General features: G+C 53.7%; 1 protein-coding gene across 2 annotated transcripts; it reads right to left on the bottom strand.

The window, feature by feature from the left end:
- Positions 1–2911: 2911 nt before the first annotated feature.
- CANT1 (calcium activated nucleotidase 1) lies at positions 2912–19690 on the bottom strand. 2 transcript variants are annotated; one of them, XM_017524982.2, is made up of 4 exons: positions 19576–19690; positions 7898–8547; positions 6105–6308; positions 2912–5039 (listed from the first exon to the last, which is right to left on the bottom strand). In XM_017524982.2, the coding sequence occupies exons 2-4, from the start codon at positions 8523–8525 to the stop codon at positions 4669–4671; spliced, it is 1203 nt and encodes a 400-aa protein (XP_017380471.1). In that variant the 5' UTR covers positions 8526–8547; positions 19576–19690; the 3' UTR covers positions 2912–4668. The 2 variants fall into 2 exon arrangements, with proteins under 2 accessions (XP_017380471.1, XP_017380472.1); XM_017524983.2 differs by lacking the exon at positions 19576–19690 and adding an exon at positions 15546–15693.
- Positions 19691–27719: the final 8029 nt, after the last annotated feature.

The following is a 27719-nucleotide window of genomic DNA, read 5'->3' as shown; positions in this document are numbered from 1 at the left end:
TTAGATGGAGTCTCATTCTGTCGCCTAGGCTGGAGAGCAATGGCATGATCTCAGTAAACTGCCACCTCTTCCTCCTGGGTTCAAGTGATTTTCCTGCCTCAGCCTCCCAAGCAGCCGGGACTACAGGCATGTGCCACCATGCCCTGCTAATTTTTTGTGTTTTTAGTCGAGACGGGGTTTCGCCATGTTGGCCAGGCTGGTCTCTAACTCCTGACCTCAAATGATCCACCCACCTCAGCCTCCCAAAATGCTGGGATTACAGGCATGAGTCATCGCATCTGGCCCCTTTTTAGTCTTAATATAAAATATTATTTCATTGATTGATTTCGGAATATTGAACTAACCCTGCATTCCTACGATAAACCACACTTACTATGAGGTATTCTTGTCAGAGGTGTCTGAACCAGAGTGACTCCATCTTGGATTGCAGCTGGGTAAAGGAAGGCTGACCCCTGCTGGGCTGCATTCCCAGGAGGTGAAGGCATTCTTGGTCACGGGATGAGACAAGAGGTTGACACAAGACACAGGTCACAGGTCCTTGCTGATAAAACAGGGTGCAGTAAAGAAGCCGGCTAAAACCCACCAAAACCAAGACGGCCATGAGGGTGACCTCAGGTTGTCCTCACTGCTCCCCTCCCAAAAGTGCCCGGACAAAGGCCGGGGCAATGTCAGCAAGTCACCCTACGCGGTCTAAAGAGGGGGGCGTGAGCAATCCATCCCTTGTTTGGCATATAAGAAATAACCGTAAAACACACAAAGAGACCACCAGCAGCCCTGGGCCACTCTGCGTTGGAGTTGCCATTCTTCATTCCTTTACTTTCCTAGTAAACTTGCTGTCACTTTGTTCCATGGACTTGCCTGGAATTCTTTCTCGTGTGAGATCCAAGAACCCTCTCTTGGTGATCTGGGTCAGGACCCCTTTCCAGTAACATTCTAATTTTCAATTATTGATGAATGGGGCTTGATAATCTGTGCTAAGGATTTCTGCATCGTCATGAGGGATACTGGTCTGAATTTTTTCTGGAAGGTATTTGTCTGGTTTTGATATCAGTATAGTGGTGTCCACATAAAATGGCTTGGAAAAGTGTTCCCAACTCCCAGAGTCATGGAAGGTTTTGTGCGGGTTTGGTGTTATTTCTCCCTTACGTGTTTGGTACAATTCACTAGTGAAGCCATCTGGGCCTGTGGTTTTGTGTGAAGGTGTTTTATTTTTGCTTTATTTAACTATTTTAACGGTGTGAAGGGATAACTTGAGATTTATCAATTTAAAGTGTACTGGGGCTGGGGCGGTGGCTCATGCCTGCAATCCCAGCACTTTGGGAGGCAGAGGCAGGCGGATCACAAGGTCAAGAGATCGAGACCATCCTGGCCAACATGGTGAAACCCCATCTCTCATGGTGAAACCTCATCTTTGTAATTTTGTAAAAATACAAAAATTAGCTGGGCGTGGTGTCGCATGCCTGTAATCCCAGCTACTTGGGAGGCAGAGGCAGAATTGCTTGAACCTGGGAGGCGAAGGTTGCAGTGAGCTGGGATCGTGTCACTGCACCCCAGCCTGAGAAACAGAACAAGACTCTGTCTCCAAAAAAAAAAAGCATACTGGAAGACGGGACAAACATGTGGAATGAAAGAAACTGAATCTTGACTTTTCGTCCAGTCGGATGAGTTGCGTGCTGGACATGAGTGTGGGGCAGGTAGTTACTACCCTGAGGCCCGCATGTCACGGCTTCTTAAAGAGACAGTCAAGAGCTTACGTGCAGTTCCTTATCCCGGCCCCGCCTCGGCCAATGTGTGCTGGGTTCTTCTGGAACGGCTCTCCTGTGGATCCCTGCCGAGAATGCCTGGTTCTCCTTGCTGCTCACTCTCGGGAGTCTCCAGGGACCCTGCTGCGGCATCTGTGTTCTGGAGAGGCCTCCTCCTGCAGGGCTGTCTTGGTCAGACTCCCAGCAGGAACACATGACACCCGAATGAGGGGCATCGAAGGAGGCTTCAGTGAAGGGAACTGTTTACCAGGGGTGAGCGAGCAGGGTGTGGGGGCTGCACAAGGGCCATCTGTGGCATCTGGAGCTGTGGACAGTGGAGCTGTCACAGTCCCAGGCCAGAAGGGACCGGGGAGGGGGAATCGGCCCAGACACTGGGAGGGGCGCTGGAGGGGCTGCCTTGAGAGGCAAGTGCCAGAGGAAGTCAGGGACTCCCCAGGAGCCATCCCAGAGGGTACGGGAGGTGGGGTAGGAGAGTGGGCTTGAAGGTAAGAGGCTGAGTGGGCGCACTTGGCCTTTCTGATTCTGCTCTCCGGGTCTTCTTTCCTTCTCTGGCTGCCCCTGTCCTGTCTCCAGCTGAGTTCTCTCTTTCTTGGCCAGTGCCTGCCTTCCTGGCATTTGCAGTTCCAGTGATGGGGACTGTCCCACATGTCCCCTGGAGCGACCACCTCTGCTCCTGTGGATTCACCAGACACACTAAAGACACCAGCTCAGCCCGGCCTGTCACCTGTGCGCCTCCTTACCACGTCTTCCAGAGGGCTCCCCAGGGATGAGCAGCAGCGAAACGGGAGCCTGGGTGCCCACGACGCGTCAGGAGGCGTTCTGAGACCTTTGCATGCGCCCAGGCACTTACCATTCACTGCAGCCCTGGGATGGAATCTGCGATTAGCTTCCTTTTGCAGACGAGGATGCTGGAGCACAGGAAAGTTAGGCCATTTGTCTGCAGACGTGTGGCTGGAAGGGGACAGAGCCAGGCCTGGGCTTGCAACGCCTTCAGACCTTCCCTTTCTGACCACAGCACTCGTGCTCTTGGAGCGCCTTGAGACTGGAGGACGCAGTTTCCAGAAGGGCTCCCCTGGTGGGCGACCCCCGTGTGCACCCCGGGCATCTCGTGCCTCTGCAAACAGCCAGCGCAGACAGGGAGACAGAACTACACTCCCTCAGACGCTTTATTGTTTACAAAACTGACGGATCCCGTAGGGAAGGAACACAATCATTATGCTGACAGCAGCAAACAGAGAGGGGAAGAAAAAGGTGAGCTTTAGAGTAATGGCAGATCACTGCCTGTGACGAGGCTGCTCCCGGGCACCTGGGCTGTGGCTCAGGCGCTGACGGGAATACCTCGGCAAGGTCTCAGGTCCCCCAGCCTTCCCGACTGCATCTCCGTTTTACATGACCCAGCCTGGACATCAAGGACAGTGATCAAGGAGGCGGGTCAGAGACACAGCCACGAAAGTCAGGACAGACTTGGGGCTTCCAGGCTACGCCCGGTGGGAGCTGAGCTCTTCAGAAACGTGTCACATTCAGCGTTCACTTCCTCCGCTACTTATGACACAGAGGGAAACAGACAACCAGCTCCAGAGGGGTCCCTCCTGGCTGCCCTCCTCACAGCTGTGCTTGAGTTTCAAGAGAGATTTGTGAGGGACGGGCACAGGGGCAGCCAGAGCCTCACCCTCCCACCCAGCATGGCCCCTCTGATGGCCGGGGGTGGGGTCAGGGTGGGGGTGGGGGTTGGGGTGAGGTAGTGCTGTGCAAGAGCACTGAGATGACGGAAACGCCCTTCTCAGCCTGGGTCATGCCTGACCGCCTGACCTCGATCTCAACTCCCACTCTGCCTTCGCCCTGGAGTGCCTGGAAGACAGCAGCCTGGCCAGCGCTCATGTGAGGTTTCCACAGAGAAGAGGCTGCAGAGAAACAGAGGCCATGGAAAGAAACCCCAGAGAAGTGACAGGCCTCATTCACAGACCCTCCCCAGGACAAAGGAGCCCTGGGGCCACGGGTCACCTGAAGCCACCAGAAACCCCAAGGCAGGGAATAAAAAATTCAAGTCGCTCATAAAAGTCCTGAAAGGCGTGACAATTTCTGACAGTTGCTGGGAAAAGGCAACATTTTATCTTTGTATCCGCTGGCCAAGAACTCCGAAACCTGACGCTTGGTTCACCAACTGTCACTGCGTCCTGCCAATCCCCTCTGCGGCTGGAGCGGGCTGGACTTGGCTCTGCGTGATAAGAGGTGGTGATTCGCTTCATAAGAAACGAAACTGCTTCAGTGAAAACAGGTTAATCATTAAAACTTCGAAGTGCTACATGGCCCCAGAATTCTCCTGAAGGGAGAAAGCAGTCCCTGGCCAGATGAAGTGGAGATGGATTTATCTGAGGCCTGCCTGTGCAGCTGTGGGAGATGTGTCCTCAGGGGCCTGCCCTCGCTCTCGCTCATGGCCATGCAATGCCCTGCAATGTAAACATTTTCTTTTCCAAGGATCTGCAGGGCTGGACATGATGCCCCAGGCTCAGACGAGGAAGAAAAGGGTGTGACCTAGGGGTCCCCAGCAGGCAGGTCCACCTTATGCTCACTGTGTGCTCGGGGTGAGGCACAGTGCTTGACATAGGGTAGGAGCTCCAGGAATATTTACTGAACAAAAGAACGTAGAAAACAATGGAGGTCAGATGGAAAAGGGCCTGGCCACGCCCGCAGGCTTTGACTCAATGCCCAAAGTGACCAATCTCACCAGCAGAGGGCAGCATGGGGCGTTCAGAAGCGCCCCTGCCCAGCCCGGCATCGGGCTCCCTGTCCAGGCCTCCAACCCAGGCACAGTTCCAAAAAGCACAAATCAAAACAGAAGTGCCCTCCTCTGGTTTTTATAAAAGCTGAGTCCTGACGGCCTTGCCCAGCGTCTCCCTGCTTTGAGCTAAATGAACTCGATGCCTTCGTACTTCACGTTTCCGATCCTGGTCTCCGGCAGGAGGAAGCGCCCATCCAGCGTGAAGGCCATGATGTAGGTGGCCACTCTGCCGCTGTCCTCCTCGGACTTGAGGGCCACGATGATCTGGTCGTCGGTGTTGGGGATGAACTTGAAGGACGAGAAGCCGTGCGTGGGGACCACCTCCCCGACGTGGCTCACGGCAATGTCGCCGAAGTCGGGGGAGGCGCTCAGCAGCAGGTTGGCGCCCTTGCGCTCGTCGTCCTTCTCGCTGTAGCGCTCTTGGCTGGCGCGGCGTGGCAGGAAGAACCAGCGCTGCAGTGTGTCGCTCCAGCAGGCAGACTCGTGGATGAGGTAGCCTGGGGACCGGGTGACCTCGGGTCAGACACGCACGCGGCCTGGCGCGCCCAGCCCCACGCCATCAGGCCGTGCGCAGCAAGCACGGGCTGTGACCGCCAGGGCCCACCAGCCCGCAGCAGCCCCCGCCCCAGCTCTCCAGGCTTCTGTGTCCTCAGTTATTCCAGGCAGGGAACTTGCAGCACTCCCTCCCATCCCCAGAGAGCTGCCTGTGAGCTGCATCAGGGCTCTGGCTCAACGCAGCCTCCCTGGTGCTGATCCAGAGGAGCCCAAGGAAAAGGAAGAAACTCGCACCGGATGTGAGGAGGCTGCCCTGAGGCTGCAAGGAAGGGGACACAGCCCTGGGCCCAAGGCGGGGACTCAGCCACTTTCTCCGGAGCCTCAGGCACCTGAGGCCGGCTCTATCCTGAGAAAGGGGGGGCCACAGTGCTGCAGCCCTGTGTCGGTGTGCACACCACAGCCCAGCACCAGGGGTGCGGACAGGGCTTGACCCCCAGAACCAGCCCCTGTGCAGACAACAGGGCCACAGGCGGGGATGCCAGGAGGCCAGCTGCGCAGTGGGGCGGGTAGAGCAGGAAAGAGAGAACGGCTCGCTTGCCCCCAGAATCCACTGGCCTGAGGGGAGCCACCATCACAGGCAACCAAAATCACTAAAATCAAGCAAGAAACAGGCCTAGGCGGCCGGGCACGGTGGCTCCCGACTGTAATCCAGCATTTTGGGAGGCCTAGGCGGGTGGATCACCAGATCACCTGAGGTTAGGCATTCGAGACCATCCTAGACAACATGGTAAAGTGTCATCTCTACTAAAAATGCAAAAAATTAGCCAGGCATGGTGGCGCACACCTGTAGCCCCAGCTACTGGGGAGGCTGAGGCAGGAGAATGCTTGAACCCAGGAGGCAGAGGTTGCAGTGAGCAGATTGCACCAATGCACTCCAGCCTGGGTGACAGAGCAAGACTTTGTCAAAAAAAGAAAAAAAAAAAGGATCCTGGAGGCAAATGCAGGCGGGAAGCAGGTTCCCAGCGAGGGGCTGCGGAAGCCACACTGTGGGGCTGGGGGAATCTTACCTGGTGGCCGGATGCCGGCAGCGGCCCGCAGAGCATTGTAGTTGGACACCCAGTTCTCGTGGTCCACACTGCCCTTGTGACCCACCACCTTCACCCACTCCGGGTTCTCGTTCACCACGTCGCCCGTGGTGGTCGTCCACTCCTTGCCCAGGCCGCCCACGTACAGACGCTCGTCCTTCACCGCCAGCCACTCGGCCTTGAAGCCTGGCCAAGCAGAGCAGCACCCTGAGGCCCCGCACCTCCTCCTGCCTTCCCCTCAGCTCCTGAGGGTCCAGCCACCACTCTCAAGTCTCCTCTGATCCCCAACTCCCTGCTTCAGCCATAACACCAGCCTCAAGATGATCCTTCAGGGCTAGAAAGGCTGAGCAGTGCAACACTCCGAAGGGGCACGTGTGTACCGGGGCGTGTGTGCGCACCCTCGCCGCACCTGAGCTCTGACGGAGCACTACTCTAACACCCGCGCTGCAGAGGGGCTTAGCGTTGGGGCTCCCAGTCTTCCTTTCAGTGTATTTGTTCAGAAGCTGTTTTTGCTTTTTCTTAAACTGATTTATTTAAAGTCAGCCTGACTTTGAAGGCTCCGCCCAGTTCAGGCTGTGTAGGGCTTGTGTTCTTGCAGAGGATTCTGACCATCCCTAGAGCCTGGTGTGCTCACTTCCGTTTGCATTCCCTAAATTCTGCCAGCCTCTCGCCTTGAGAGCTGGAGCCGTGCCCCTCAACCGCCTGAGACCACAGCAGCTTCTGTGCAGGGCCCTGGAGGGACCCGCTGTCTCCTGGGTCCCTTGTGCCATGAGATGCTCTCCACCCCCTGGGTCTTCCACCCCGCCTGAAATGACCTGAGCACAGCCCAACCACAAAGCTCCCTTGACCCCGCTTTCCTCCCTACCCAAGGGAAGGACAGAACTACGCCAGGGTTGCCTGAAACCCGACAAGTGTGAGGCAGGAAGTAGGCGACCCACACTTTCTCTGCTTCCTCAGGTGAGGTCTGTCCCCTGCCCAGCCCTGCGCAAACACTGAAGGTTTTATCACTGGGTGTGGGAGGGCTTGGCTGGCCAGGAGTTGTGTGTGCAGTTCCTTCTCGACCTGAGAGAGCATGCGGTGGCATCGAGCTTTCTAGAAGGCAGGAACCCACTGCCAGCCCAGACAAATGGAGCCATGTGCAGCTCCTCTGCCAGTGTCCTTGGTGCCTCCCGGCCCCTCCCTGGAGGATGACACTGGCACTGCACCCCCCTGGAGCCTGTCCCTGCCCTGCAGAAGCAGCACCTCCTTTCTGGTGAACAAAAAGGCTGGACTCAGGCTGCACTGCACAGGGGTGGCCGCAGCTCACTCGCCCCACCCTGCTGGGCTGCAGGGAGAGGAGGGCTGGGCAGGAGTTCACCCTTCAGTAACAGGAAACCAAAGTCTGGGTTTTACGTGAGAACCATCTGACCCATGGCTTTTGAGGCACGTCCCAGCATGCTCCTGAGAAGCTCTGAAGGTGTAAAAAGGGCTGTGTGCCCAGAGGTTCTCGGAGCAGCCGCGATGCAGCCGAGAAACATCCAGGAAAGACCCCCACTTCTCCCGCAGGCCTCTAGTGATAAGCTCTCACACCCAGAATCTGCTCGGTGTGAAGTGACAGAGGCTGCCCTCCCGGCTAGGGGTCAGGAGGCCGCAGGTCAGAGCAGGAGGGAGACGTGTTGTACCGTCACGCCGCCACCTTCTGGGCATGTGAATTCTTCACCCTTGCCTGCGTTTGCCAGCCAGGCCCCGCGCCCCACACTCACCCACACCTCCATAAGCTCTCGGGGCCCGGTTACCTTTCTCCACGGAGCCATCGCCGTCGGACAGAATCACCCAGGGCACGGCTTTGCTGCCTTCGATCTGGTAGACGACCCCTGTCCGGTCGTCCACGGAGTAGAGCTTCCCATTGAACACGATCAGGTCAGAGAGCTCCATGCCTCTCCCCTTCTCCGCCAGGTGGGACTCCAGGACCCCGTGGTCTTTGTCCCACTCCACGGCCACCCTGTCCCCGCTGTCTGACAGGGTCAGGTGGCCCTTTTTCAGGTAACTGAACCAGGTATTCTCCTCTGGGGCCCTGGACTCTGTGTCCAGGTCAGCGATAACTGCAATCCGGTACCGAACCCCAGCCGGCGTCCTTTGTGGGGGGGAAAGGGGGTAGGTGTCATTGTACCAGTTGGCGGGCGCTCGGCTGAGCCTCCAGTTATGTGCATTATGGGTGGGGGGCCTGCCGGGGGCCGGGCGGTGGGAGCAGAGCAGCCAGAGGATGGCGGCCCCCACGAATAGCAAGATCACCTTCCAGCGGAGGCGGAAGCGGGGGTCCGCAGCCTTGGTCATGGACGCCAGCACAGGAAGGCCCCCCACACTGATCCGGAGGGAGTGCATAGACTCATTCCATTCCGGGTGCTCGGACGGCTGCAGGGGCATCAGCGGGGCAGTCAGGCGGGACCTGCACAGCCAGGGAGGGAGGAGAGAAGTCAGGGCGCCCGCAAGCTCAGTCCCGGCTCAGTTCCGGAAGCTGAGGCGCCGGAGGCTGACTCTCCTGGAAGAAATAGTATGTCGCTTTGTGGCCATTGTTACTTCCTTGGCTTCATGAATCCCTGACTCTGGCAGTATCTTTGTTTACTTTCATTCAGCAAGACGTGAAGTCTTTCCAGAGCAGAACTGTTCCATCTCCCGACCCAGCTGGCATGGTAGGAAGCTGAGTGAGAGAGGGAGTTCCCTGCGGGCTGCGCTCTGTGATCCCTCTAAAGAGAGACATGGCGGGGAGGCAGGTGGGAGGGGAAGGTTGACGGGTGAGGTGGGATAGGATCACAGACAGGGTACAGGTCTGTATTTTACTCAAATGCCACCTCATCCAAGAAGCCCTCCCTGACTGCCCTGCTGCTGACATCACCCTCCGTCCCTGGGTCCTTGGCACTTGTCCCCACCTGGCGAGAATACAGCACACAGTTATTGGTTTGTTTCTGTCTCCACCCCTGTATCCCCAGCTCCTAGAACAGTGCCTGGCCAGGGCAGGCAAATGTGCAGTAAGTGAAGCAGTCTCCACTTCCTCGGGGTTAGGCTCCTGGGACATCTGAATACAAAACAGATCCAAAGCAAATCCAAACGCTCCTTGTTTTTGGTAGCTGTTGTTCTTTTGGCCGTCTGTCCCCTGGCGTCTTTCTATTAACGCAAATGACCATAGGGACCAGAGTCTGAGCTGCTCTGGCTGCCTGGAGGCCAGCGTATCTGTGCCTTGCCTCCAAAGAACTCCTGGGCTCACCGTGGGGCCTGGCTTAGCTGCAGGCCCCTCCCAGGCCACCCTCCACCCCAGGCGTGGCTCTGTGGAAGAGCCCCAGGGTCAGGGTGCTGGTGGCAGCCAGGAGCTGCAGCCCTTCCCCGCTGCTGCCAACCACACTTTCGGAGCACACAGCATGATGGCTCAGTGCAGCCACGGGGCGCCAGGCCCGCGTCTGCGCCGCCTCGGTGAGAGCTGCCTGTCTCCAGACAGCCGACAAGTGCCACTCGGGGGGTGGGGAGACGGCTCCTGGTGACCATCGGCCCTCAGTGAACTCTGGCCTGGGAAGCTTCCCTGGCTAGGTCCTCAAGCAAACAACAGAACAGCAAACTTGTGGCTTTATGGGCAGACGCTGTCCTCCCGGCCAGGGCTATTGTCCCCTGTCCTCTAATAGGCTAGAGTCCTAATCAGCTCTTCTGGGAAGGACTTGGGGACTCCAGTGGCTCTGTGCAATTCTGGGCCCCAAATGCATGGAGCATGAGGCCCTGGTGCATAGTGGCCAGGGACAGACACCCTCACCAGAGATACCCCTTCTCCATGCTGCAGGCCGCTGGGCTGAGAAGAGGCAAAAGCAGGATGACAGTTCCACGAGGAAGCCTGCTCCCGGAGCTTTCCGGCAGTCTCAGGTTTTAGCCCCCAGGGTCAGGTTAGAAGAGTGAATAAGGCTCATAGGTGGGGCCTGCTGCTCAGAGCGAGCCTCCTAACAGCAGAGCGGGGCTGCCTGCAGTTCCTCCAGGCCCATAGAGAGGACTCCTTGCTCCCTTTAAGGGGCAGGCCTGTCAGGACCCCCTGAGGTGGTTACAGGGCTGGTCACTGGGGCCTTCCAGGCAGCGGGGCTGGCGTTCCCAGCGCTGGGCATCCTCCTCTGGCCAGGCCCAGGCCCCGCCCCTCCCAGCCTCTTTCCAGCTCCATGGCTTCAAACCCCAGCCAGGCCCCAGAAGTCTCCTGTGGGCTCTGAAGCACTCTACTTCACCTCCTGTGCAAATTCCACCTACATTTCTTTTTTCTTTTCTTTTATTTTTTTGAGAAAGGGCCTCACTCTGTTGCCCAGGCTGGAGAGCAGCTGCATGACCACGCTCACTCCAGCCTCAACCTCCTAGGCTCACATGATCCTCCCACCTCAGCCTCCCAAGCAGTTGGGACTACGGTCATGTGCCACCATGCACAGCTAATTTTTAAATTTTTTATAGAGATGAAGCCTCGTTATATTGTTGCCCAGGCTCGTCTTGAATTCCTGGGCTCAAGTGATCCTCCTGCCCCAGCCTCCCAAAATGCTGGGATTGTAGGTGCCAATGCCCACACCCTACCTTACCTGCATTTCTGACATGTGTCTTAGACACGTTTCAAGACACAAGTACTATTCAGCTCTTCCCTCAGCCTAACTGCTCCGGATCTCCCCGTGGGAAGGGTGGTGGTGACGCATGGCCACCGTGTCCACAGTGGCCTGGTTCAAGCTCTCTTGGGACCCTGGGAGCTGTGCTTTTCTGTGTGAATATTACACTCTGATAAAAACATAAGGCACCGCCACCACAGAAAACCTGAGTGGCCTCATCCTCTGCTTCCCTACTCAGCACTGACTCCGGGGCAGGTTCTGCCCTCCTGCACGGCCCGTGCTCACCGTGCCCCGCCGGCTGCCTCCCTCCACTCCCCGGCTGCCTCCCGCACAACACTGCTCCACCCTCACCATGGAGTCCCTGTGCCAGCTGCCATCCCACCATCATCTGACACTCCCTCGCTACCCGCCATGAAGGGGCGTCCATTAGATGGCACACTCCCAGCTTCGGCGGCTTCTGCAGCTCCTGGGATGAACCCACTGTGCCCCCATCACTCAGCCCTCACACTGCACCGTCTCCTCTGCCTGCCACCAGCCACAGATGGGCTTCCTTCTGTCCCCTGACCACACTGGCTTCGTCCCCGGGGCAGAGCCTGCAGTTCCCCTGCCTGGAACAGCTGGGCCTGCTCTTCACACAGGCGCTCCGTTTCTTCAACCAGGCATCAGCAACTCAGGAAGACCTGCGCGAGCGCCCCCCTCCCACGCAGCTCCGGCTCTCCCACCGTCCCTCCCACCATCCCTGCCTGGCTAGGTGAATATTTCTGCTCCTGGGCAGGGACTTGCCCACTGTCACAGCCCCAGCACCTGACGCACTGCCAGGCAGGGAGCAGGTGGTTTGCACACACAGGCTAAAGGGACAGAGATGCCAGGTGGGCCATCAGCCACTTCTTCAACAGCCCCTCCGCATCCTGCTGGGGGCCCACCTTCGTCCTACTGTGAACCCACGGCCCAGATCAAGCCCCGCACAGATCGAGCTGCTTAGCTGCCCCACGTGAGCTGCAGGCCCAGGAAGACAGTGCCCGCCAGCAGGGCCTGGGGTCAGGCACTGTGCTGTGCTGCCACCGGCCCCTGGAGCCCTGCCACCGGCCCCTGGAGCCCTCATGTTCCCCGTTCAACTCCCCCAGCACTCGGTGAGTCACTGCGCACCTTCACCGCCCCTGACAAACCTCAGGCCCACTTCTCCCAGGAGACCCCTCTGCGGCCACCTTCAGCAGCTGAGGCCCGTGGGTGAGGCCCATACTGCCACGCAGATCAGTCCCCCCAGCCGCCAGGCGCCTGCTCTTCTGGATCCTCCCTCCCATCCCCAGGTGGCACAAGTCTCCCACCTTGTCACCACCTCACCTCCAGACCCTACGCTCCCAGAGACACTCAACTGCTGCTGAATAAATGGCGAATCTGAATCAAGGAAAACCCTTCCCTGAGTCCCCGGCACCTCTGTCTCTCCCCACCCCTGCCCAGGCCCCTCACCCACACCTACACCCTCTCTTCCTTCTCGGCTAATCCTCGGAAGCGTCGACCTGAAGCCTGCACCAGCGGCAAACCCAGAGAGCACATCCCCCGGTCGTCCCTCCTGGAGGTAGCGAGGCACTCTCTGTTGGCCTCTTCCAGTCTTCCAGACCTGCAGGCAGGTCTTCCAGTCCCCAGTGCTGGCAGGGGACGGAGCCCACTGACCTCTCCCAGGGCCTGCCCTCTAGGGTGAAGACCTCCACGCCTTTCTAGCCTGACCCAGTCTCTCAGCCTCATCATCCGATGCCCACAGGCCCCGCAAACAAGGTCCTCCTCCCCTGGCCCTCAGGAGCCATTATGGGAAGCAATTAGTTCTAACCCTCCTCCCTCCTCAGCCCCACATGCGTCCGCCCAGCTCTAGACCTGGCCCCTTCTCCCCACCCATCCACACAGCCCAGCTCCAGTTCCCTCTCACCCTGGTGACTCTCAGAGGCCTAATGATCTAGACCAAGCTTGTCCAACATGCGGCCCGGGATGGCTTTGAATGCAGCCCAACACAAATGTGTCAACTTTCTTAAGACACGATGAGTCTGTTCAGCTCATGAGCTATCAGTGTATTTTACATGTGGCCCAAGACAATCCTCCCAATGCGGCCCAGGGAAGCCGAAAGATTGAACACCCCTGATCTAGACCATCTGGGCTCGGCCAAGGGACTTCTCTTGGCCTCAGTTTACTTCCCAGAGCCATGCTGATGGCCACGCCAGATGCTCCCGGTAGAGAACTCTGCACAGGGCTGATGCTCAGGGTAGAGAACTCTGCACAGGGCCGATGCTCAGGGTAGAGAACTCTGCACAGGGCCTGACCGCTACTGCCTCTCACTCACTCTACAAGCACCCTCTCACCTGCTGGGAGGGCTGCAAACTACCACCTGGGCCAAATCCAGTCCCCCACCTGGCGTGTAGACGCAGCCTGGTATGTGGACCCGGCCTTGTGTATAGGTGCGGCCTGGTGTGTAGGTGCGGCCTGGTGTGTAGACATGGCCTGGTGTGTAGGTGCGGCCTGGTGTGTAGACATGGCCTGGTGTGTAGGTGCGGCCTGGTGTGTAGACATGGCCTGGTGTGTAGGTGCAGTCTGGTGTATAGGTGCGGCCTGGTGTGTCAGTGCACGTGGCCTGGTGTGTAGGTGCAGCCTGGTATGTGGATGCGGCCTGGTGTGTAGGTGCGGCCTGGTGTGTAGACATGGCCTGGCGTGTGGACGTGGCCTAGTGTGTAGGTGTGGCTTGGTGTGTGGACGTGGCCTAGTGTGTAGGTGTGGCTTGGTGTGTGGACGTGGCCTGCTGTGTCGGTACGGCCTGGTGTGTGGACGTGGCCTGGTGTGTAGGTGTGGTCTGGTGTGTGGACGTGGCCTGGTGTGTAGGTACGGCCTGGCGTGTGGACGTGGCCTGGTGTGTAGGTGTGGCCTGGTGTGTGGACGTGGCTTGGTGTGTAGGTGCGGCCTGGTGTGTGGATGTGGCTTGGGGTGTAGGTGTGGCCTGGTGTGTGGACGTGGCCTGGTGTGTGGACATGGCCTGGTGTGTAGATGCAGCTGATTAAAGCAAGCTCAGATTCCTTCCCGGCATGCTGAGTCCAACTGCACAGTTGAGTGGTTGCAACAGACTGTGGAGACTGAAAATACCAACTCCCTGTCCCTTGACAGATCCCTGGTCAAGACCATCTCAAATCATCCTCCACAAAACCGACAGAATAACTTTTCCAAAAAAGCAAATCTGGATTCAAGCTCTAGTAGATCTCAATGCCTTCCATCTAAAGTACAAATGTCTCAGCCTGCAGAGAAGGCCTCACTGGGTTTCTCTGCCCGCCTTCCCAGGAGCGGGACCTCTCCCAGGTCCCCGTGCAACACCGCATGCCTTACAGTCCTGGGCTCCTGGCATCCACGCTGCTGCACACGCTGCTCCCCACCTGGGATGCTCACTGACCACATGGAACTAGAGGTGTCTGAGTCTAGCGTCTCTGCCCCTCTCTTCGCTCCGAGGAATCAGTGTCAGTGGGGGAGACAGACTGTGAACACACCCTTGCGGGACGGTGCGGTCAGCACTACCTCGAGGTCTTGCTGATTCCCCAGAGCTAACAGAGGGGCAGAGACGCTGGGGACTCAGGTACCTTTGTTTAACAAGGGACTGACTACTTTCAGTGACAAGAGAACTCTGTGTACCTTCCAGAGAATTCCTTTAACTTCAGTACCAGAACACCTTCCCCTGGGCTTCATCTCTCCTTCAGTACCCCAAGAAATTACTTTTATTTTGCCGAAAAGTTTCAAATCAGATGACTTTGCCACGGCCTGTGCTGTGTATCAGCTACCACTGGCTGGAGGCTGCCTGGGGTGTCTGGCTGCTGAGCCCTGCTGCAGATAAGGACTAGCATGTTCTTTTTAAAAACAAGTTGGGTTCTTTTTTGGTGGGTGGGGGTAGGGGGTTCTTTGTTTGTTGCCAGCCGGGAACAACAGAAATGAACTGTTGAAGGTAAGACATAAGACGGACAAAGTCCTTTCCAGAAGAAAGGGGCCCGTGTCAGGCTTCTCCCTGCACTCCTCAAAGCTTTAGGCAGTTTAAATATTTGCTTTATTGTAAAAAGAAGTTTTTCAACCCCACTGCCTGCAGCATAATGTTCTGGTTTTAGATAATCAGCAACAAGAGGACCCAGAAACTACAGCAAAGTCGTGGGTTCAAGGTCAGCCAGGCTCTCCTGTTCAGGCAGGGCTGCAAATCTCGAAGGCTCAGGGGCCTAGGGGACAGAACCCCTGCTGCTGCCTGGAGAGCACTCACAGGAGTGACAACTACCTGAAAGGCTCATAGGGACCACGAGGCATCTGTCCATCCCACAGGACACTCCCAGAGCAAGAGGGAAGCCATGAGTTAGGGAGGGGGGTTAGGGAGAGGGGAGCTGGGGGTGGTTAGGGAGAGGGGAGTTAGGAAGGGGGAAGTTAGGGAGGTGAGTTAGGGAGAGGGGAGTTAGGAAGGGGGGGCTGTGGAGAGGGAGGCTGCAGGGGTGGGGGAGTTAGGGATGGGGAAGTAAGGGAGGGGAGATCTAGAGAGGGGTTTGGGGAGGGGCGAGTTAGGGAGGTAAAAGGGAGGGGGAGTTACAAAGTGGGGGTTGGGGAGAGGGAGGTTAGGGAGGGGGTAGGTAGGGAAGGGGATTAGGGAGGAGTTTGGGGAGGGGCGAGTTAGGGAGGTGAAAGTTAGGGAGGGGGAGTTGGGAGGGGGAGTTAGGGAGAGGGTAGTTAGGAGCAGAGAGTTAGGGAAACAGTTGGCTTTTCTCTGTGCGCACCCAGGGGGCCTCTCCCTGCTGCTTCCCTTTCCCAGGAGCAAGCCATGGGCTCAGGGGCCACCTACCTCCCAAGGCCATCCCCAGGCCTGCCGCTGCCCTCTCCGAAAGGCTATGTTGAAGGGAGTGGTGCCTCCCCGGACAGCAGACAGCCGAGAGAGTCTGTTTCTCCCGCTTCCTGCAGGGGTGAAATAGGACAGGTGGCGGAACCAGCAGCCTTAGTGAGGGCCACCTGGCTCCTCCCTTTCAGGGTCTAGGCAGGGCAGGAAGCAACAGCATCGCGTTGAGAAGACACTACACCCTAGCCCCCGCCTCCTTGGCAGGGACACGCAGGCAGGTGGCGAGCGCGCCAACCCTTTACCCCTGGAGAAGAGCTACCTGCCTTTCCCTTCCCACACCCAGAGAGCAGGCAGGCAGGCCTCACAGTGCCCACTGTGTTCACAGAGCAAACCCCGCTGACCTCACACTCTTCCGCACCGCCAAGGCAGCAGCCAGGGCCTTCAAACACCTGTGCTAACAGCGCCAGGGAACATGAGTGGTGCATCTGAAAGAAACACTTATTAATGCCAGACGCCTTGAAAATGTTACCTCATTCCTGCTTTTGCACCTGTGAGGCTAATTATTTGTACTTGAAAATTCCGTTTCAAATCCGCATGGGGGTGGGCAGCACAAGGAAACCAGGAAGGAGGAAGAAGGTCACAGGGAGCCTGTCCTTTAGGGTTACTGAGGCCATCCTGCCTCCACAGATAGCACCCTCCTTAAAGCCAAGCTCAGGATCTTACTGACTTCTGCACCTGTCCCCGGCGTCCTGTATCTGGCACACGGCAGGCAGCAGGCGCCGTCCTGTAGACAGAAGCCTGGCATGGGTCATGGGCTGCACTCCTTTCTCAGGCTCTCAGGAGAAGCCATTCCCATGCCTCTACCAGCTTCTGGAGGCACCCACATTCCTTGCCTGGTGGCCCCTCCTCCCCCTCCAAGCCCCGCCCACCGCAAGTCTCCAGGCCTCTTGGCCTTCACTTCACTCTGGCTCTTCTGTGACAACACTGGGCTCCCTGGGAAAATCCAGGATCATCTCGCTATTTTATGGTCGGCTGATTAGCAACCTTAATTCCCCTTTGCCAGGTAATGTAATATCTTCACAGGCTCAGAAGGCGGGACATGGACATCTCAGGAAGCTGTTGCTCCACTAATCGCAGAATAAAGATGGGGAGGGAGCCCCCAGGTTTTCCAAGGGCCAGGACCAGTCACTGTCTATGGGGTAGGCGCACAGCTTCAGACCCTGTACGGTTCGCATTTACTGCATCGTAAAGAGGCTGTGTCTGCTTAATTTTTATCATTGATGTTATACTTGGAGGGATTTTAGCCAAAAAGTGACCTTCCCAGTTGAAAGGGACATGCCAAATGGCATCACACATCTGGAAAGCTGTCCTTTTCCAGAATGTGTGAAAATAAAGGGCTGGGCTCATCCCCTGATGGAACTTGATCAGGACTGGCTTCCGTACCGTAGTGGCGCCTCCGTGAGCCACCTGCCCACAGCCACCCTCTCATTTCACGCTTTCCTCAGGGCCTGGCTCCTGGGACACTAAGGCTGCATCGTCAGGACTTTTATTCAACCCAGCAAGACCCTCAGAGCCATTCTGGGGGGTCCCAATCTCATCTCTGCCCCAGCCCCACATGGTAGCATCACACACTGTCTTGAGCCAGACTTCGGTGCCTTCCTCACTTCCCACAGAACCATCCCGGAGGAACGGGGGAAGCAGTGTCCTGCCTGGGAACCGGGAGCAGTGGGCTCCACCTCCCCACTGCACGCAAGACAGAGACGAGGAGGGGCCAAGAGAAAAAACGGAACGACAGCACAGACTTCTCCATCGTCAGAATCACTCTTTCCTAATTAACCGTCTTGATTAAAAGAAAAGGAAAATCAATGTGAACATTCTTAAAAATCAATATAAACGTTTTTAATTCCCTTGATATTGGCACGCCACAAGAGCTTTCCAGGAAATTTCGACAGCTGAGAGAGAACCGAATTAAAAGAATCCACGCTGTGTCCCTTCGGCACCCTTGGTATCATTCCACAAACAACAGAAAAAGGACTTCCTTGTTATAGTGCTGGCCCATTTCGGCATGTGGACAATAGTTCCAGGTCTCAGATCTTCTGTTTGTGAAAGAGAAAACACTACAGCATTTATACATCTACCTACATGGCTGCCAGAAGGTACTGAGACTCTGATGACGGGCCGTATGTACTTGTGGGAGCCTGCGCAGGCACAGACACCCCGAGAGCCACATCCAGGGGGCAGGGTAAGAACACCCACAGAGCAAGCAGAACTGCTCCTCCCACACCCTGGGTCTCCTCAGTACTCTGCAGCTCAGGGGGCCCTGCAGCCCAGGTGCACAGTGAGGTGGAGTACCGGGAGCCGACACAACACATTTACTAAGCTGCCACGGGCTAGGAAACTATGGTTATAGCCTCAGGACAAGAAAACAGACCTCTGGTGAACAGAAGCGTCAAACTGCAATGTGCCCCTCCAGTGAGAGGGGTCCCAGGGTCCAGGGGTCCTATCCCACTTCGAGTGGACGGTTTCCTCTACCACCTTGTGACATGTCATTCTCTTTTGTGATCAGATTCATTTGGACATGAAAAAGTGACGGAAGACCTAGAATTTGGGACAGTGCCTGGACAAATCCATGCTTCACCTGAGTCCTGGCCCTGAAGATGCTTGGGGCTGCCCCAACAGGAAACCCTCCCGAATCCAGAGGGGAGAGGGCTGGCTCCTTCAATGTGCCTTTCAGCAGGGGCCTGGGCTGGGATAGAGGGCTCATTGAGGCCAGCAGGGAGGAGCACCGGGAGGAGCCTGCAGCCATCCCACAGGCTCCAGCCAGACTGTCCTGCTGAGAGGCTGGGGTGGGGCTGGGGGGGAGGGTCTGTGGCCCAGGACCGGAGGGACCTTTCTCAGCAAGGCTCCTCAGAGGGCGAGGGAGGAGGAGCTGGGAGACGTGGTGGCTCCAGAAGGGCTGCAGCACCAGCTTCCTTTCGGAGTCTTCTAGGACCTGACACTTGTTTCAAGTTTGGGAGCTTCCACCGGAGGGCTAGCCAGATTCACTTGACACCAAGAGACTCATGTTCCCAAACCCCTGCTTTGTTGAAAATGTGGCAGGAAAGACTTGAGCATACAACCCCAAGAAGAGAATGAGGAATGGAGCTGGGCACTGGGGCTGCTATGGAGACAGGGGCCACTAAGGCGGAAAGGTGCTTGGGAGAGAGAGGTGTCCGCTGGAGGCGGACGTTAGAGGGGTCACAGGTGCTCTGTGCCAAACCTAGGGATACAGAGGGCAAGGGAAAGACCATTTGGGGGCAGAAGCAAAGGCACCAGGCAACATGGACGGGCAAGAAGGTACCAGTCCCGGGGGATAAGAGAATCCAGACCGGAGGGCAGGAGGGGTGTGAGACGGGTACAGTGGGGAGGGCAAATTGTTTGCATGCAGAAAGACGAGACTGAGCTGTGCTGCCTGGAGGAAGGCTCTAAACTGGATGAGGGCAGGGAGAGCAAGGAGTAGGATGGGGTGGGGAAGCCTCGCCTGTTACAGGTGTGATGAAGTGCCAGTAAGGCGGAGAAAATGCCCTTATCAGTCCAGAGAGGCCCTGCATAGAGCAGAGGAGGGCTGTCTGAAGTCAGAGGGTGGTGGGAGGGGGTCATTCCCGGGGGCGTGCCCGATACTACCCAGAGGGTGGAGGTGCCCCACACTAATCAGAGGGGGATAGCCACCACACTAACCAATCAGATAGGGGAGGTGCCCACACTAATCAGAGGGAAATGGTCCCCACACTAGTCCCAGGGAAGAGGTGTCCCAAAGTCAGAGAGGGTGGTGTCCACCGCCTGTCGGAAGACGGGGACTTTCCCACAGGTCAGAGGGCGGCGTCCCACTCCACTCTGCAAGTCCGGGGACAGAGGTCCGCATGGGTGGGACGGGAAGCGGGCCTGAGGGGTCAGGGGGCGGGACGCGGTGGGGTCGGAGGGCGACGGCAGGCTCCGGGACGGGGACCTGAGCCCACGGCGGGGGCAGGGCGCCGGCGGCCGCGGGCGCTGAGTCACTCACCCGCTGCGGGGCTAGCTCCGGTGCCCGCGGGCGGTGGGGCCAGGCGGCACGAAAGGCCAGGACCGAGCAGGGCGGCGGACTTCCGCCCCACAGCCGCTCGCCCCGCCTCCGGGCCCTCGCTCCGGGCAGCGTCTGCTCTGCGGCTGCGCGCGAGCGGCGCGGGGGCTGCTGGGAGCTGTGGTTTTTTGTGTCCTGCGCCGGCGCGCTGGAGAGGCGCGAGAGTCCGCACTGGCACACGAGGGCCCTCTTCCACCGCGCTGCGCTGGAACGTGGGCCAAGCAGATCTTCTGGGGTGGGAAGCGTGGCGGGGGGGGGGGGGGGTTGGAGGCTACTGGGGAGGGAAGCTCTCATTCCCTGAGCAAGACCCCCCGACCCTCGTGGTCTCGGAGGTGGATAAGCGTGAACCGCTTTCCGCCATCCTCTTTCTCAGGCAGACAGCCCCTCTCCTTGGCCCTTCAAAACCGCCGCCTCCAGAGTGCTGCTGACCAGTTTCAGAAGCCAGGATCACGGAGGTCTGAGGCTGTAGTGTCCCGGGGTGGGGACGGTGGGGGTGTTTCCCTGCAACCAATTTGCAATCCACAAACCTCCTGCCAAACGAGGGTCTCTGATTCCTCCTTTTCCCCCCCAGCCCCCCCCCCCGAGAACTTTTAGTGCTCTGTGTTAAAAGGTTTCCCCGGCCCCGCCCTCCTCCATCTCAAAGTCCTGAGGAAGAAGGCTTGGTGGCCTTGGAGCCTCTGGCAGGAGAGCTTGGCCGGAGGGAGCACCAGCCCCCTGCCCACCTGCACCTTCAGCTTTCCTGCTCCATGCTAGCTACCTCCTCCGGCTCTCCCAAAAGCCTTCCGTTCAGTAACAGATACACAAGAGGAAGAATTCAAAATATATAAATGCTGTGCAGTGAAAAATTAGCCTCACATTGCCGCTCTCCGTTCCCTGCCCAGAGGCGATCGCTATTTCTAGTTTCTTGTGATTCCTCTGAGAGATGTTATGTGGTATTTAAACAAGTCATAAACATGTATCTTAAATTACCTTTAAATAGAAATGTGCTAAACACAGTGTTAGGCACTTTTGATTTTGGAGAGGAGACAAACCTTTCTGGAATTCATTAATGTTTCTGTCATGCTAAACTTGAGTCCCAACCATGTTTCACATAATACTCATTGTTAGGTCTCCAAGTCCAAGCTTGGCCATTATAGCCCTGGTGCCCCTCATGTCCACCTCTGGTTGTTCCCCAGAAGCCAGAAGGTCTGAGGTAACCACAGGTAACCAGGTGGTCACAGAAAGAAGTGAAACAACTTGTTCCTGCGTCATCTAATTGCTCTCCCCCTGCAACCTGCAACCTGCAACCTGCAACCATTGTTTCTGCTCAGCCTTGTGGAATTTCCCCTCTGGACACTGGGTTTCTCAAGGCACCCACCCCTGTAACTGTGTAATTTACAGCACCCTCCCCTCTGCTTGCAACCCATATCCCCCACCCTTATAATCATGCCTGTTTGTAGCAGATGACCCCTACCCTTGTGACCATGCATCCCATGATGCCCTTCCCCTCCCTAAAATAGATTATCATCTTTAACCGACCACTTGCCTCAACCTATAAAACCAACTCCTATCCCACTGCCCTTGGCTGACTCTCTTTTTGAACTCAGCCCGCCCGCACCCAGGTGAATAAACAGCCATGTTGCTCACACAAAGCCTGCTTGGTGGTCTCCTTACACGACCAACGTGCCTAACACTCATTATATTCAGAGCTTTTATTTTCTAAAAGATTTACACATGCCTTCCAGCTTAAGAAACAACACATTATTCCTGTATTTTTAAAGCTCTCCAGGTTCTTTTTCCTATTCTCAACTCCCCACTATCCCCAAGAGGTGGTAGCCACAATCCTGAATGTTGTGTTAATCATTCTCTTGCCTTACCTTATAATTTTAGCACACAGGTATGTATTCCTAAACAATATATTTTAACCTTTATAAAATGAAGTAAAACTGTATTCAATGGATGAGAGATCCAGTTCCTCTGTCAGAGGCCTTTGAACCAGAGCAAGTCCACCTTGAATACAGGCTGGGTGAATGAGGCTGCGACCTGCTGGGCTGCATTCCCAAATTAGGCATTCTTAGTCACAGGAGGAGACAGGAGGTTACAGGTCACAAACATCCTGCTGATGAAACAGGAGGCAGTAAAGAAGCTGGTCAAAACCCTCCAAATCCAAGATGGCAATGAAAGTGACCTCTGGCCATCCTTGCTGCTAATTTTACGCTAATTATAATGTATTACCATGCTGAAAGACACTCCCACCAGCATCATGATGGTTTACAAATGCGATGGCCATGTCAGGAAGTTACCCTAGATGGTCTAACAGGGGAAAGAGCCCTCAGTTCCAGGGAAATCCCTGCCTCTTTCCCAGAAAACTCATGAATAATTCACCCCTTGTTTATCATATGAGCAAGAAATAACCATAAAAATAGCCAGCCAGCAGCCGTTCTTTTATTCCTTTACTTTCTTAATAAACTTGCTTTCACTTTACTCTGTGGACTTACCCCAGGTTCTTTCTGGTGGAAGATCCATGAACCCTGTCTTGGGGCCTGGATCAGGACCCCTTTCTGGTAACATCTTTCACGAGAAACCACGAAGGGATCATACTGGAGAGGCCTCTGACCCAAGGGAAATAGACTGAGGCACCAGTTGGCCAATTTTGGGTAAGCGGTGGGTAGTTTACCCAGGGTAATGGATGGAATTGGGTTCAAGGCCCCAATTAGGAGAGTTAGAATTCCTTCTAAGACACAGGGAGTTAGAGACCCCTCTTAGTAAACGACAAGAAGGCTTGTTGAAACGTGGGTTCAAGGCCCAACTGAGGAAGGTTAGAGGCGACCCTCGGTAAGACCTCTCTTGCCTAAAAATGGACTCAGCCCTGCAGGATGGTAACCTCTATTCTCTTTGGATTAATTTGCCATGCCCTTTTTGCTGAGGGCGGTGGGTGACAGGATTAGGTATGTGCAGCGTCATGGGACCTGGGCATCTTTTTTTCCTTCCCCAAAGGGGAAGACTTGAGAGCTGATGGGACTGCTAGGAAAGATCCCTTTTAACAAGCAGCTGCCTGAACTCTTGATTCAGTGTCGCTGTGTTGGATGGGTCTTTCTCTGGGTTCCTTGAGCTCCTCACCTCCGCAGTCCACTGCAGGCAGCGGCCTTCTCCCTTCCATTTCCTCTTTCTCTTTCTTTTTTCTTTTCTTTTCTTTTTTTTTTTTTAAAGATGGGATTTCACCGTGATGGCCAGGCTGGTCTTGAACTCCTGACCTCAGGTCATCCACCCACCTCGGCCTCCCAAAGTGCTGGGATTACAGGGGTGAGCCACCGCGCCCGGTGCCTCTCTTTCTTGCCTTTCCCTCGTCGGTCTTCTCTGTCACTCTGGATGACTGTCTACGCTTCCATGTTGTCCAAAACCCCTTGTTGAAACTCCTGGTTGGCAGTCATTCCACCAACTTTGAATGGATTAGAGACTACAGGGGCCGACGGGGGAAGTTTTGAGCTTGCCAGGTCAATATTCGGTGCTGAGGGGGTGGCTAATGACTACGTTTTGTCAAGTGTGTTTTGTTCTGCCCGGAATGGACGATGTGGATTTGGTGCCTCCATGCAGCCTGTTGGGCAGCACCTTGCAAAATTGAGAGGTTTTTGCCTGTGTTTCCATGAAGTGGAAAAGGGTGATAATTCCATTGCGGTGTAACTTGGCCCCCACAGTTACGGTGCTGTGAGGCAAGGTGGCTAGGGCTGCGTGGGGAAAGGGATCCCAGAAACCTGGCATGCTGGCAAAAGGGTAAGAATTTCTTACCAGTCAGGCCTCTGGTCTCTCCCTCTCTGTGCGAACCATTTGAATGAATGCTAAAAATCATGGTCTCCTCTGCAAGGTTTTGATGAATGGGAGAAAGGATTTGGGAGGCTAGTCTTAGGCTGTGATGAATCTGGTGTACTTTGTGCTATGAATTTGTCTTTCTGTGTCATTCTGTCATAAATGGGATATCATAGGATAGAATGTGGGCCTAGGACCCCTGTGAGCTCACTATTCAGGCTGGCCCAGCAAACTGGCCAGCTGCCAACTTTGCTGCAGGTCTCTGAAACAAAAGCTGGATGATGATTCCCCCTCGTCTTGTGTTGTGTCCTTGGGAGCTTGACCTTGACCATGTGAGGGTACTTGCTTTCGGTCTCCACCACCCGTGTGAGTAATATTTTAGTACCAAAATACATAAAAGAGCTCTATTTAATTGGCGTAAAGAAAAGCACGCGGTTAGATAAAATGTTTCACCAGAAAAATTAAAATGTTAATGCCTTTTTGTTCACATGACTTTAGTAATCTTTGGAAAAGAAAGGCAGTTTTAAGGATTATTGGTAAAATAAAAATGTCTTCGAAATTTAGACATTTGGTGTAAATTAGGCAGGTCAGATACTATGTTCAATAAACTACTTTTTGACTTTTGATAATTGTTCAACTTACCTCCTTTGGAGCCATTAGAGTCTACGTAAGACGTGGGAACATATGGCGTTAGCCATGCCCCTAGCTATGCTGGAAAGAATCAGACCTTATCTGCACCTTTGTCTGGTGCCCTAAGCTCCACACCTGATATACAAATAAAATCACTTACTAACCAGGTTTTTTGTTGGCCAAAAATAAAAGTTCGTAAGAGTTAACACTGTAATATGTGTGACTGAGATTACTGGAGAAACACTTTTATATGCAAAGTGTATAAGGAAAGTATAATGTGGACTTGGTAAAAGATTATAAGAAGGCATAGGAAGACGGGATGTTTTTGCCTGGTTTGGAAGGTTGAAGAATTGTTCTTAGGATAAAACGGAAGTTTTAAGCAGCTTGTGGAATGTTTGTGAAAGATTAATCGTGTAAAAGGAATTCTCTGTGTGAACATGTTAGCCAAAGTTAAAGAAGTATTATTCAGTTTCTCTGTAAATTGAACATTGGAATAAAAGCACAATAGGGTTTTCTTAGAGCATTGCGATACTCTTTAACAAAAAAAAAAATTGTAAAGGGTTATAAAAGGTTTATGAAAATCTTACCTTATGGTCAAACTGATTGAAGTCAGAAAAATTTGCCTATAAAGTTTTACTAGGAATCGAATTTGACATCAATAGTACAGTATCGCAAAGGTGAAATTTGGCTTTGTCTCTTGAGCAAGATTTTCATGTAATATTAAAAGATAATGAAAGATTTTTGTTTGCCTTTTAAATAAACTAGAGGAAGAAGAAGGGAAAGAAAAGAGACAGATTGTTCGGAGAGTTAAATCTTCCCTTTATCAATGGGTAAAGGTTTTTGCCTTTTTAAAATTGTTGAGCTACCATTTTGGCTAAATAAATGACTTATGGTGACCTGGAATTTTATTTTATAATATCAAGTGTTTTAAACCTTTGATATTTGACAAACTTTCCAAAATCAGATTCTAAACATGTCTTTTTCTGACCTGATTAATCCTTTTAGATGGTAAAAACCCTAAAGTCCAAAAGAGACTTATTTGGTATATTAAAATCATACAGGAAGCATTGTCAAATATGAAATGGTGTTTGGCTTTCTTTAGACCATATTTGTATAAATATGTTATTGGTATGTGTTCTAAAATTATAGGAAATTCCTATAATGACTTAGTGTATGTTATCAGTGACTTAGTGTATATTATCAGTAATAATTATAATTATTTTGTAACATTGTATGCTACAGAAGTAATGAAATTTCCTTGTCAGTTGCATCTTTGACTGTGGCTGTCCTAAGACTTTTTGTCATTCACAGACAATTATTGTCTTGTTTTAATCCTCTTCAAATGAAGGTTTATAACCAGCTATAGGATACTGAAAATTACTCTTAAATGCAAGTCTCTGATAACTTTGGAAAGTGTGCCATTAAAATACAGAGGAAGAAAAAAAGCTTCCAAGACTCTTTTGGAAAAATAATGTGTTCTTAAATAATGGGCATAACAGAAATTAATTGCACAGACTAATGAAAGATGGAAATAATCTTTTTATGACTTTTTTCTTAAAATGTTGCTGATCCTTTCTGTTTTGTTTTTCAGAGTCAAGCAAACTTTTCTTTTGAACTATTTACAGCTTTTAACAATTGAGTAAAATATGTTTCTCTAAACAAAATTTGGAGCATATTTCTTTCTCTCTACCTGATTTATCCCAAATTTGAAAACTATTTGTCAGTATTCTTAACCTGTGGCAATATATTAATAATTATTTGCATACGTGCAATAAGAATCTGTTTTCTTTTGTAACAGGACACAATTGGAGAAACTGGTTTATATCAAGGCTTTGAATGGAACAGCATACTTCCAAATATAAACAAACTGCCTTAAGGAATCAAAGTTGACTGATAGAGCTAATAAAATGTCCTTGGGAAAACTGGCTTTATACCTTGTCTGTGCAGCCCCTGTACAGGGTTCCTGACATGTAGTAAGGAAAGAATGTCACTTTGTGACAGGTCCAGAAGCCCTAAGTTATATTGGGACCTTGAGAGGATCATACAGGCAATTGAAGGTATAAACCCATGGCTGGGCAAGGCTTTAAAAAGTCAAAGATAAGATTCCTTATGGAACAAGTTTCCATCAAAGCCAATTAAAAAAAAAAGAGCCTATATGATGAGATCTGATGAGGACTCACTCACTATCATGACCAAGGGGGATGATGCCAAACCATTCATGAGAAATCACCCTGTGATCCAGTCACCTCCCATCAGGCCCTACCTTCGACTTTGGGGATTATAACTGGACATGAGATTTGGTGAGAACACAGACCCAAACCATATCAGATAATCTTACTTATTTTGCTTTACTATTATGGAACATATTGCTGTTGTATACCTTGTGTGGGAATGGAGAATAAGCTTGCCCAACGTTTTCTGAAACTGAACATTTGCTAATCTTCCAGATACCACCTTTTGTTGGAACTCAGAGTTATGGATGGCCCTCACTATGCTGATGCTTTCTCACTGAATTCCTCTCTACCCCGAATACAAAAGACCTTCCTAGTCAGGTGGGAATATCGTTACCCCTACTTAGCCTGAAGAAGCTACAGAAGAGGAATCTTCCTACCACTACAAGATAAGCGTCCTCTTGTGAAAGGGAGGGGGGAAATATGTCAGAAGCATTGGAATCAGAGCAACTTCAACTTGAATAGGGGCTGGGTAAAATGAGGCTGAGACCTGTTGGGCAGCATTCCTGGGAGGTTAGGCATTTTCACCCCCTGGGGTCTGAGATGAGATAGAAGGTCACTAGTCCAGGCCACAGAGACCCTGCTCAGATAACAGGACGCCATATGAAATCGGGCCACAACCTGCCAAAAACCAAGATGGCAACAAAAGTGACCTCTAGTTGTCCCACTGCTCATTATGTCCTAATTATAATGCATTAGCATGCCAAAAAACACGCCCACCAGTGCCACGGCAGCTTACAAAGGCCATGGCAACGTCTGGAAGCTTCCCTGTGTGGTCTGCAATGGGGAGGAACCCTTGATTCCAAGAAATTTCTACCCCTTTTCCAGAAAGCTCATGAATAATCCATCCCTTGTTTAGCATATAATCAGCCATAAAAATAGCCAACCAGCAGCCCTTGGGGCCTTTCTTCCTTCCTTCCCTTCCCTCCCTCCTTTTCTTTCTTTTCTTTGCTCTTCCTTCCTTCCTTTTTTCCTTCCTTCTTTTCTTTCTTTCTCTCTTCTTTCTTTCTCTCCTTCCTTCCCTCCTTCTCTCTTTCTCTTTCTTTCTGAAGGAGTCTTGCTCTGTCACCCAGGCTGGAGTTCAGTGGCATGATCTTGGCTCACTGCAACTGCTGCCTCCCGGGTTCAAGCAATTCTCCTGCCTCAGTTTCCTGAGTAGCTGGGACTACAGGCACGTAATCACCATGCCTGGCTAATTTTTTGTTGTTGTTTGTATTTTTAGTAGAGATGGGGTTTCACCATGTTAGCCAGAATGGTCTTGATCTCCTGACCTCATGATCTGCCTGCCTTAGCCTCCCAAAGTGCTGGGATTACAGGTGTGAGCCACCGTGTCTGGCTTACTTCTCACCTTACTTCTTGCCTGCCCTCCCTCCCTCCCTCCCTCCTTCCTCCCTCCCTCCCTCCTTCCTCCCTCCCTCCTTCCTTCCTCTGTCCCTCCCTCCC

This window comes from Cebus imitator, unplaced genomic scaffold (genome assembly GCF_001604975.1).
Source record: "Cebus imitator isolate Cc_AM_T3 unplaced genomic scaffold, Cebus_imitator-1.0 Scaffold36, whole genome shotgun sequence".
NCBI classification, from domain to species: domain Eukaryota; kingdom Metazoa; phylum Chordata; class Mammalia; order Primates; family Cebidae; genus Cebus; species Cebus imitator.
Note: the sequence above shows the minus strand (reverse complement) of the source record. Positions and strands in the feature narration are given on the sequence as shown.